Genomic DNA, 12,671 nt, shown 5'->3' on the forward strand with positions numbered 1-12,671 from the left:
GTGTGCATCAATGAAATCAGTTAATAATAATCCTTAGTGGGGCTGAGGAGGAGACTAAATGACCAGTCATTGCACAGATGTTGATTATATGGCTTTGAAAGAGTCAGACAGGTGACGCGCTACTTACTATAGCCAACAATCAACCAGTCGGGTATGTTTTTTTGTTGTTGTTTTGATTAATTGACGAACGGATTAAAAATATTGTTTACTCATCGTGATGAAATATACTAAGTATAATGATATTTGAGGTCAATACCCATATTTGTTCAATACAAGTTGCATAATTTATGCAACAGGGTTCATTTCCATTACAATGCATTTGTTTTTTTCAGTTCAGTACCTAATCAATTTGTTGTATATTAATTTATAGTATAAAACATGTACCACATACACACACACCACACACATATTAATAAATATTATTTTATTAACTAGTTATTAATTGACAAATAATATTGGTTTTCAATTTAAAACTGTTACTGTAGCAAATGTATGATGGATATGCAATTAACTAATGCAACCAATATATTATGTTAATATGATTCACGTTATAGAGAAATAACAGTTAAAATTTAAAGCAAATCCTTGGTATACACACACAAAAACACACATTATTGTAAAATCAAAACATTCATCACTTCGTTTAGATTTTAAAAGGTAATTTAATTTTTGGAAATTTACCCCCTCACTCCCCTACATGACTTCTGGATCCGCTATTGGCAGACAACTAATCTACTTTACTAAATAACTGATAGTATTTTGAAGAAATATTTGAAGAAATGCAACTAAACCTTACCTTACCTAACATAACCATAGATTATTATTAATTTATAATATATGTATGAAAAAATCAACTCTGCTATAGAAGTAATTCTAATTGAAATTAAATACCTATCCTATAAAAGGGAAAAAGTTTCAATTACAGGTTTTAAACAAATTAGTTGAAAACAATAATATTCATTTACATAATATATAATATTAATACATTTTTGACCATATTCCTTATTAAAAAAAAACCTGCAGTCTCATTAAAAATACCTAAAATCAGAACAGTATAGAATGACTTATTATATTTTATTAATTATAATTATAAACATGTCGTTAAAAGAGGGTAAAAACTACACGAAAAAAAAATTAATAAATAAATAATAACAGAATATTATACGGAGACTCGTGAACAAACGACAATAATATAATATATACTTGGGCTTAAATTTTGGTTACCAAGACATTTTTTTTACGAATTTATTCATTAAAAATCAATATAATAAAATAACCGAAAAAATTGAGCACAATTACGATACTTCCTTAATTATTAGTAATAATGCTATGAAAAAATATAAAGACAAAGAAGTTATTAGATGCTATTAATTAATAAAAATAAAAAATAAAATAATAAATTTTAAGAAACAAAATGGAAATTTAATTTTTGGAGTTCTGTGAAAGTTATCTGTTTGTAGTGACTTCTGAGCAATGTGAAATATATCTTATTAAATAGAAAACAATATAACTGTGGAGGAAACGAAGTTCTAACCTTTTTTAGTCGTTGTAAAATCAAACGTTTTTTTTTCACGATATATAAACAAATATGCATAAATACCATCGTCCGAACAAACCGATGTTTGTGAATTAATCGTTTAGCGGTCTTCGTCGTTATCTCCCACATTCCTTGTCGTCCTGTATAATTATAACGCATAATATACATATTACACCGACCACCACCTTTGCCGACCGAGAGCACTATTTCGCCGCTCTTCGCAGTCGCCGTATCTCCACCCCTGCCCCCGTGAATCATAATAATATTAATATAGACGACGTTCGAAATATTATTATCATATACACACGCAAACACGAACACGCACCCATATAATACGCGTTAAACGGAGACGCGAAAATAACGACCTGTTTAAAATATGCGTGTTCAAGTGTCTGCGGAATGGGCGCCGGTCCGCTAACACTGTGCGTGTATAATATTATATTTAACATAATATTATAATAACAAATAACAATAATGATAATATTCGGCAAGGATGCGGGTGCGCGCGTTTGTCGTCTTCGTCGTGAGCGCACACGTCGTTTAGGGGTTGACCGAGTAATAAAAAGTATACGGAAAAAAAGTCATTGTTTCGCGTTTTCCGAGCACGAAATTATCACCCTCGAGCCCGGTCCGACGAACGGGTTATACGCCACGATGACGTCACCGTGCCCGCATCGGTGCGGTGGAGCGCGCGAGAGAATGTGCAAAAGGGGCGCGAGTGTGAGCGAGAGAGAACGAGAGGGTGTGAGATGACCGAGCGGGAGCGGGTGAGAATGGGGTTGGCCGGTCGCCCGCGGCGGATATCCGAACTCGTGCGAAAGGGTTAGGAGTTTTTTTTTTTTTTTTTTATTTTGTCTCCTCCTCGGAGCGGTAGGAAAAAGATAAATATTAATAAAACGGTTTACTCGTCTGAATAACAGACGACGACGACGACGACAACGAAGAGAAAGGCTGATGCTGTTATTTTTCTGTCGGGTTTTATTGTTGTTATTATTGTATTTTTTATTCCACCACTGCGCCTTGGCGAGACGCGACGTATGTAGATCGCGGTTTTTTTATTACTGGCGACGGTGGCGAAGAGAGACGTCTAATCGACGCGACGAAAGGGTGAAAAATCGAATAATCGTTCTAGCGTTAAGTTTATTACTGTAGCAACCGTGAACCTATATACGATAATAATAATAATATTATTATCATAATATATGAATATCGAAACCTGCCGGTCACTCGTATATAAATATATTTAATTTCAGAATAGCAAACACCCCAATAGGCTATGGACACAGAGTACTCCAAGTTGTAAATTAAGTGTGTATAACGGTAGTTGATATTAGTTGGTTTAAGGATATATAAAAAACATAACAAAAAAATTATTTGAAATAAATTACACGTTTCAATGCACAAAAAAAAAATCAAAATGCTATTTTGGTGCTATAAGTTATAAATACTTTTTAAACAATATTTCATAAATGATCAGAAGTAGAGACTTTAATAGAAATAGAATTCTTGATAAAAAAAAATTTGATTTAAATGATAAATTTGGAACTTTTAAGGAGATGAAAGATAGCATATTCGGACAATCAATTTTAGAATTTAGTAAATTATCACCCAGCCTAAATCATTAAATTATTTTAAAGTATTTATATTCAATTTCATACCTAATTATTTCTATGTTAATTTATAATATATACCAATATCATAGAGTAAATCGTTACTAACTATATTGGTCTTATTACATCGGCTGAAAATATAGTGATGTGACGATGAGGTGATATTAATTAATGTTTCACCGGCCTCTGTAATAAGTGACGTTTAGACGACGGTCTAATTATCATTAATTGATCGAGATTACCGTTTCTACGTGATTGTAAGATGTCCGTCCGATTGGGTTGCCGGCGTTCCCACACACATAACACATAACAAGGGGAGACAAAAATTATTAGATTTCACTGCCGTAAGCGGTACCGGCATAGCTTATAGGGTTCTGCACACCCACACACTCACAACACGAGTGTCTTGATTCCCGCACACAATTAGATTGGATTACCAATTTCACAATAAATAAAGACGGCGGTGGACACGTATACGTATTTTAGTTACATATTGTATTGTCATACACGAGACACACATCATTATATTATATTATATAGGATTACGGAATACCATCAGGCATCAAGTGATTTGGTCGTTTGTCAAGATATTTAATCCAGCCACCGCCAATGTAGGATATCTTAAGTCCAACAGGGCCTAATTGTAATCCGTATATGAACCGAGACATAGACATACAATATATTTTACGAGGTGATCCATTTAACCGTAAGACATTCATTTTTAAAGAAAACACTAATGTCTTTGAAAATATTTCTTTTACATAATTACAAGACAACATTTTTAGAAAAAAAATCATTTTTAAATGACAACATTAATATTTATAATTTAAAAAAATATATCAAAACATCAGTATTTATTATAGATTCATACTAGCTAATGTGCTTGTGTATCTCGAAAACTCTATACCTATCGCCAAGTTTACAATCAATTTGCATTTCAATTAATAGGTTGTTGACGTTTCAATACAATATTTTGATTTTTTCAATGATTAATCAATCGGTTTAAAATCCGATAGTTGATCATACTGTATTAAAAATTCTAATCAGATAGTTACGATAATAATTGAAGATTTAATACGTGTTTTACTAATAATACTTGTAATTTAAAATTTTTGGTACTTTGACAAAATTTATAAAAATTTGAACTTCAAACGCATGTAAAACATAATCGTGCTTTTATATTTTTTACATTTTTATACAGGTATAAGAATAACTTACGTGGATTTTATATTTTCAAGAATTTTTACTACCTTTGAGGCTAGCTGACATAGTGACATACTCACAACGCATAGAAATATACATCGTAGTAAAATATACATACATCGCTCCACTCGCAGGACCTAAAATCACGGCAATAAAAAAAATAGTAAAAAATTATGTTTTTTACGGTTAAATAGTTTTCGAAATGTTACGTGTTTTATATGTTAAATGGATCACTCGATATGTGTCAAATTCGTGCGGTTAGCTTCTTATTAGATTGCGGTGTGAGTGCATAATATAATATCGTTGTGTGATTGTATTATATTATTATTATTATAAAATTATACGAGTTACTGATGCAACTGCCAAGGTGACACGGCAGACGATCTCCCGCAAGACGCCTCCACTATACCTACACACATTTTTGTGTGACGAGTACCGTGGCATACGATTTTGGGAGTCAAATACATTCCGAAAATCCCATTGTGTTCGTCGGCGCGTGTAGAACTAAACCGATAATAGTAATTAATAATCGGCTGTAAAATAAATCACGACGAAACGGTAAATTTGTTTCGAACGGCTCGTGTGTCTTGATTTATCGTTTCATTTAGGTCCGCTCCGTAGTCAGTTGAATTTACATTTTTAAAAGGTTCCGACGATGTGTCGAGAGTACTACAAACGAAATGCGTTACTAAATATAGGAACGAAGAAGCGTTACGTGTTAGGTAGATGACATATTATACGTACGTACGTACGCTTTTCGAATAGTATCTTTATTGGCGACGTAATGGATTTATTTGGTCGGCTAGCGGTCCGATGAGATGATGGTTATAAATGTTATCATATACGTCGTCATTACGTCTATTGTATTAGTTTCATCGAGTGCGGACGCTTTATTGTGCAGTGTTATGAGTATGTAAAAGGAACGTTTAGAAAATTTGTTTTTAGTCGTACACGATATATTACAGATTAATATAGCTATTTTTTCTTCTTCAATTATTACGCTCTTTTTACTCGGCCGATTAATATTCATTTAAGCGTATTGTATAAAAACCGTGATGATAGAACAGCATCTATAATACGTCTCGGCCGTTTAAAATAGGATCACATTCTTTAATTTTAATAACGCGGTCATATCATCAACACCGCCTCGGCTGTCCGCGTACCTATCTAATATGTTGTATAATATTACATATTATCTACTATTTACCGTTTCGACGTACACGCTTTCATTACGCGTTGTTATTTATGTTCATTTTTCCATTTCCCCGGGAAAAAAAAAAAATAAATAACAAAACGAGAATAAAACCAAAACGAGCAGAGTTAACAGGATTACTTTTGCGCACGGCTGTTGTAGTACAGCGTACTATGTGTTTTCGCGCCGGAACACGTGACTTCTCGCAGCATATTATGTAAATCGTCGTCGCAATATCCGTAAATTCGTCGACGACATGCCCACCTCTAAGTACGGTGGTGTCTGTGCGCCACCGATGACAGCCGCCCGTCTTTGTTGGTCCCAATTTATTGCCGCGTAGACGTCACGCGCATGTATGAGTGCACCACGGGGTGAACGAAAAAAAAAAGTATAAGAGCAGCCAGCTGATTTAGAGTCATTTGAATGCCTAGTCATGGAATTTCTGTATGAAAAAACGTCTCTTAAAAAAAAAAAAAAAAAAACAACAACGGCATCTCGATGTTATTATATCGAGCTCGTATATATAATATAATATATATACACGGCTTTCGGTCGTATCAAATATTCATGGGACATCGAATCTCGTGCGACTGACGAGATGAAAACGAATAACGAGAAGTGCACGTATAAACAAGCAAAAAGCCTCGACGCGGCTAAAAGCCCTACAAAAGACTACGCCCGTGTATATGTATAATATGTATGTATATATAATACATACTCCTCGAAATCATTTCGTCTTACCCTCTAACCGTAGTGTTTTATTTTATTTATTTTTTTTTTATATACATATTTTCGGCAACGCTCTATACAAGTCGGTTTACAATACTGCGGCGCGCGATATGCCTGCGTTGTATATGTATATATAATATTATTATTATTTTCATAATAATATTTCACTCGATTTCTCTTAAAAGGTTCTCTTTTTCTTTTCTTTTTTTATATATATGCGTAAGTACATGTATATGCATCGCAGTGTTCATTTTTTTTTCTGGACAATAAATTTTACCCTCGTCCATATATATACACGGCGGCGTCATAGCGGCGTTCGATTTATCGTAGCAAAACTTTTGCATAACGTTCGCGAGGCGCACGAGGAAAAACGTATTTCCAAAACGAAAGCTCTTAAGTTTCCGGTCCGGAAATGACCCGGAACTGCGATAAACAGCGTCAAATATAGCGGGAATAGGTCGTCTTCCTATTTTGCACCCCCTTCCCACGGTACTCACCACATCGTAATATCACACTGGATCCGACGCGCCGGGCGTTTCTTGTGACCTTTCAAAAACGTATTTCTTCTGCTGATAAGAGAGAAGAAAAAATAAAGACCGGCAAGTAAAATGACCCAGTCGAAACGTAAACGGCAATAACTGATATCTCTTTGGCATCGGTACCTATATATTATAGTACTATAGCGTATAGTCAAATATTTAAAGCTGAAAAGTTTCCGTAAACTATTTTTTTGACGGTTCCTTAGAAACCGATATTGTTAGGCGCGAGAAATAACTTCTAAACATTTACAAGCTCAAGTCATAATGCAAGTGCAGTATATCGTGCAACTCTGCCGTATGTATCAAAACACTATTTGTGTAGATTCCATTTTCAAACCATAAAAAAAAATCGAACGATAGTACAAAAAATGTTTTTTTTTCTAACACACATTTATTTGAAAGGGTTTAATAATAATATGTCAGGGAAAATGTGTTAAGTCATAACCGCGAGTGTCGTCTGTTCGAAGAAGGGGACACACTATGTGCGTTTAGAGCATTATAATGTGTATAAAGATTTATCTTTTTACTTGTAAAAGGGTAAGTACAAATGAAAACATTCCATGTAAATAGAATTATACACACATTTTTTTTTTGAAGTAAGTTTTATAGAAATGTATTCAATATTTTGCCGCTGCATTTTTGTGTGTCACAACTAATCCCCTTCACAATAACGCTGTATTATTATAATATAATGTTATGTTCTCGAACGATTTAATCGTTTGAATCCGTTTTTCACTCGTCGGATTCAATTTCACCGATATTGTATATTTTATATTTCACGTTTTAAATGCGTACGCAATCCAATTTAAAGACAATTTCAAGTTCCTCGTTCTCTTCATATGCGAACGCGTTATTACGGAAAAATAAAACGTAACCGCGCACTTCCTATGTATATGGTAACCGATGATATTTAAAATTAACATACATCGCCACCGATTTATCAGTAAAACGTAGGGTAGTAAAAAATAAATAAAAATAGATCGGTGCACTGATAAAAACACAGTCAGTTTTGTAATTTGCGGAATTGCATAAGTATATATTTTGTTCATTATTTATCGGTACCTATATATATATTTTTTCACGTGTGCAAAACTTGAAGGGGGGAATATCCGAAATTATTATCTCTTTCTCTCGCGTATTTATTTATTATTATTATTATTATTATTTTTTTTTTACAACTATACTGTCGCCGAACGTTGGAAATTTTATTGCCCCCCGCGAGTCGCGACTATCCAACCACGACTGATGAAAATAATACCACTTCTATACGTAATCGAAACACCGAGATCGTATCAAATTTTATTTAGAACGCTAACAGTAATATGCAGTACGTATATTATGCTATATACGTATATTATACTCCCCCGAAATTATACTCTTTCCCCGGTGTCATTATTATTTACAAATTTCTTGTTGCAATAATAATAATAAAAAAAAAACGTCGGTACACGTATGCAATAAAAACGTAATGGGCTTTATTGCGCCCGGTACATTGTATAATATATATATATATATATAATATGCATTATTAATATCTGGCTTGTAAAAATATTTTCATGCAAATGATATATCGTACGCTCTTGTTGTACGTTATGAATTACGCAAAGTGGTAATACCCGCAGAAATCGCAGCCATTCGTATTATACAAAAATATAAAAAACGAAAAATAAAGATTGTAAAATATTATGTATAAATCTTTGGGGTTTTTAATATCAATGCGTAATAAATTTTGAACTCGAACCTATACATATACACACACACACACGCCGCCGCATTAATGTTCCCCTCGTTCGAGTGGAAGCAGTCAACTGTTGAGTAATTTCGTTATTGATGGAAATTATAGATAACGGTTCACCGTCTTAGCTTTTAAAAATGTAGGTACAGTAGTGAACACAATAAAATAATAAATTTGAATAAATTGACGTTACGGAATGCTCACATGCATTTCATATCAGTATGGTACTCGAGAAAAATAATAATAAAAGAAAATAATCGTACAATTGGAAAATGCTGCATGTTATTATTGTTAGAAGAGAAGATTTTCTAATTTATAAATTTTATACGATGTAGGTACCTATAATCAAAGCTGTGAATTAAATGCAAAAAAATTGTTTGATATGAATGCGTCTTGCATTAATAATATTGGATATAAAAAAAAATATGTAAAAAAGGAAAACACTTTACAATTTTATTGCAAGCACAAAACTCTTTTTTATTTTTAAATATAGGTATTTTATACATACTATCTATATAAATTATTAACTTATTATAAGTAAATATATTTATTTAACAATATAAAACTTTTACATTAAAATTATTATTTCATCGTAAATAATATTTTTTTTTTTTCATTGCACATAATACGAAAAATTAAAATAACGATTGCAAGATAACATTTTCTATTGGCTATTCCTTAATATTTGAAATGATTATAATTTAAAAACGTGATTAATAAGGAATTGTAATAAAATGTAAGCTGTGAAAAATTAAATAGTATTTATATTATTATTACACATAGACCGTGATTGTTTTCACCATACTTGTAATAGTTTTATTGTGTTATATCAGTCTCCAGCTCTAGTCCTTATCTGTTTTCTATTTAAATGACTAGCATTGGTCATCTTTTATCTATTATCTAGATAAATATTTTAAGTATCGTTATTATCTTATTTCATCATTATCTTATTTGTTTTTATCTTGATAATTCAAGACCTTACCACGATTCTGTCTGTCGGCTGGGATTGGAACAAGTGGTTAGTACGATGGAGTTGTCACGACAGAGCATTACCCAATTGCCCGGAGTGTGGGCTAGGGTAATTAAGTAGTAATGCAACGAGGATTGCAAAATAGGATCTTACGCCCTTCTGTGAGCTTTAGTACATCTGTCGGCGGAACGTATCCTCCATCTGTCCGTCGACGTCATTCGCAAGAATCCTTTGGTGATAGGATTGTTGGCTGTTGGGGCCTTAGGCATTCGTGTGGATAACGTGTATACCTGCCATAACGTGCCAACGGTAGCCCCTTTGTCGGTTGCTGGTTCATCCTCTATCTTACCGTAGCATCTCCACTTCTTAGTCGAGTATCTGGCGGTAGTCGGCCTCAGATCACGCCAGCCTACGGTCCGAGTCCGTGGAGTGAACGGTGCAAAATGCCCCATGGTCAGATTCGGGTCAATTGTTTGATCACCTATTTTGGTCATGGTAACCGCTGGCCCCGTGGTTCTGCAATGGGTTGTCAAACATTGGTTGACCGCGGTCGGCTGGCTTTCATCGTTAGACATACCATTATTGATGTCTCCAGCACTCACCTTTTCCATCGCGGACGGTTTGAGTTCAAATTGACGATTATCCTGTCCAACAAATTGAATTATCGATTTCAGTTTGTTTTTTTCGGCCTCAAACCAATCCTTCTTACATAATCTTAATTTTTTCTTAATCATTATTGTTGTTGTTTCCAATGCGATGTTTTGCACCTGTTCACCTGGTTTCCACATATCATCTTGTTTGATCATATCTATTTAATATTATGAAATAATCATAAACTCAGTAGTCTTGTTATAATAATAACTAGTAAGACGGTCGTAATTATTAAACAATCTGATATTGAACAGTTAGTTTGTAATGACAAAATATTTTATGATTATTATAAGACTCATAATCAAAAAATACGCTTAATATTAGAATATTAACAATTCATTGTTCTATTTAATTATTATAATATGATTAAATTTAAATGTAAAAGATATTACATAAAAAAAATAAATTGACATTTTGATCACTGACTGCGCTTATTCGAAATAAGTATTATATAATATTGTATGAAATATTATTATACACATGATACACGAATGAAAATTGTTCGAAATAAAATAATAATAAAATAGAAGTACTCCAATAAAATAAGTAAACTACGGTTTAATGATGAACGTGCACTTTTGGGAAGTCACAATTACAAAAAACTTTGTCATTGTTTTTACCAGCAACGTTCAACTTCATGTTGGCGTATCCACGTGATGTGCTAAAGTCAGTAACCAAATTTTCTTCAGTCTTTGTAACAATATTGAGTAAAGCAAGGAGAAAAATTTCCCATAATAATTTTTGTAATATCATAATTGCTGTTATATAACATAAGCTAACAAAATATTTGACTGAAAAAAATCAATTAAGTGTTAAATAATCATTATTGGTTCCCATGGATGTCCATATAATTAAAAAACATATACCCAATATAATATTTAACCAAAATTTTAGTATCATTTTTAAATTGCTATAATAGTTGTAATGTAAAAATAAATAATTTTACTAAGCACATAAAAAAAATTAAAAGAATTTGGCAATAAAATTGAATAAATCAACTATAGACAATAACCAAGAAAAATGAATTCTATCTTACAAAAAAAAAAAAATCAAAAGAGTTTGAACACAAATAATATTGAAAATCTCGTCACAAAAAAAAATATATATTATTTAGATACCGATTTTATTTAAATATAAAATAAGCAAAATAATGACTTGCATTAGTTTTATCTAGATAAATTATTTATACTTATAAGTTTCTTAACGTATTGTTTTAGGTTATTCGGGGAAAAATTCCACGCCCTACTCATGCAACTCACATATCAAACATCGATATGATACAAGAATATAATTAGTATTTCACGTATATTACAATATACATTACGTATACATTTAATATTATTTTATATTATAGTATAATAACCATATTTAAAATACGTTCGTTGTTCACGAAGCTCGTGCACTTCATTAGTTAAACAGCCTCCGGGGACCGGTCGTCGATCACATTACTATATGTATTTTGTACAACGTATATACATACTACCCTTTCGCTACTGTTTATCGTGGCGAGTCCGTGTATATCACGGTGCAGTATAATAATTGTATTACCGTAATGGTTTTTCGCGAATATCTCAATTTCGCTGCGTTGTTATAAGGTCATCAGCAAACAATATGCGCGTCCCTTTTCGGTTTTCGGGTAAATCATTCTTCTCCCCCACACCCTCGCACACACACACCCGACCAACCCGGTTCGCAAACAGGACACGGATTATACACGCGATAGGTTTTGACCCCGCGATATAATTTAATCCTTATTTTAATTCAAATCGTAATGGACCAAAACTCTCGTGTATACAATATACATGTATATAATATATGTAAACATATAATATTAATAATAGGAAGTGCGAATACACGTAATAATGTACATTATATTATATTCGCGCCGCATATAGTAAGTTTTAGCTACACACACGCATGGTCTATCCCAACGTAACGTGGCACTCGACCCACATCCGGAATACGAGAGTATACAATATAAAGTTTAACACCAACTCCCTCTTCCCCCCTCCCCCCGAGTACCCACACACATACATACATATATCTATGTTATATACGTGGAAATATTGTTTCACCTTGTTAATGGTCACGTTAATACCGTATTGTATTGACATTGACCGGAATCCTTCGGCACACCTCTCGCAGATCACTGGAGATCAGGACACCGGACATCATAAAACGAGGCTATTCGTTTTCATGTGTGAGATTATAACAACGTTATTATAATATTATACACTTAAACATCAAATCGGATATGCGTATATATCATGTGGAGTTAAGTATCATGTGGCCGTCGACCGGAAAAACATAAAGGCATAACAGTTCATTTAATTTTGTGCCGTGCACTATAGCTGATTGTATAGCGGCTCATCATACTAACTTTAATTCATTAATTGTGATCATAGGTAGCATCGGATAGGAGACTAAACAAAGTTTATAGGAACCATGTCTTAGATTTTGAGTGGAGCGATGTATATTGATTTTACAATATTTTGAGTATTTGTT

General features: G+C 33.0%; 1 protein-coding gene across 2 annotated transcripts; it reads right to left on the reverse strand.

Annotated features, from left to right (window-relative positions):
- Positions 1–9,167: 9,167 nt before the first annotated feature.
- LOC126555880 (uncharacterized) lies at positions 9,168–10,986 on the reverse strand. Of its 2 annotated transcripts, XR_007606990.1 has the most exons (3): positions 10,787–10,986; positions 9,528–10,323; positions 9,168–9,445 (listed from the first exon to the last, which is right to left on the reverse strand). XR_007606990.1 is itself a non-coding variant. In XM_050210820.1 (2 exons), exons 1-2 carry the CDS (start codon positions 10,917–10,919, stop codon positions 9,665–9,667), a joined length of 792 nt encoding a protein of 263 aa, XP_050066777.1. In that variant the 5' UTR covers positions 10,920–10,986; the 3' UTR covers positions 9,168–9,664. The 2 variants fall into 2 exon arrangements, 1 of the variants encoding a protein (XP_050066777.1); XM_050210820.1 differs by having other exon boundaries at positions 9,168–10,323.
- Between the last annotated feature and the right edge of the window lie 1,685 nt (positions 10,987–12,671).

The sequence above is a fragment of the Aphis gossypii genome, chromosome 1, assembly GCF_020184175.1.
Source record: "Aphis gossypii isolate Hap1 chromosome 1, ASM2018417v2, whole genome shotgun sequence".
NCBI classification, from domain to species: Eukaryota; Metazoa; Arthropoda; class Insecta; order Hemiptera; family Aphididae; genus Aphis; species Aphis gossypii.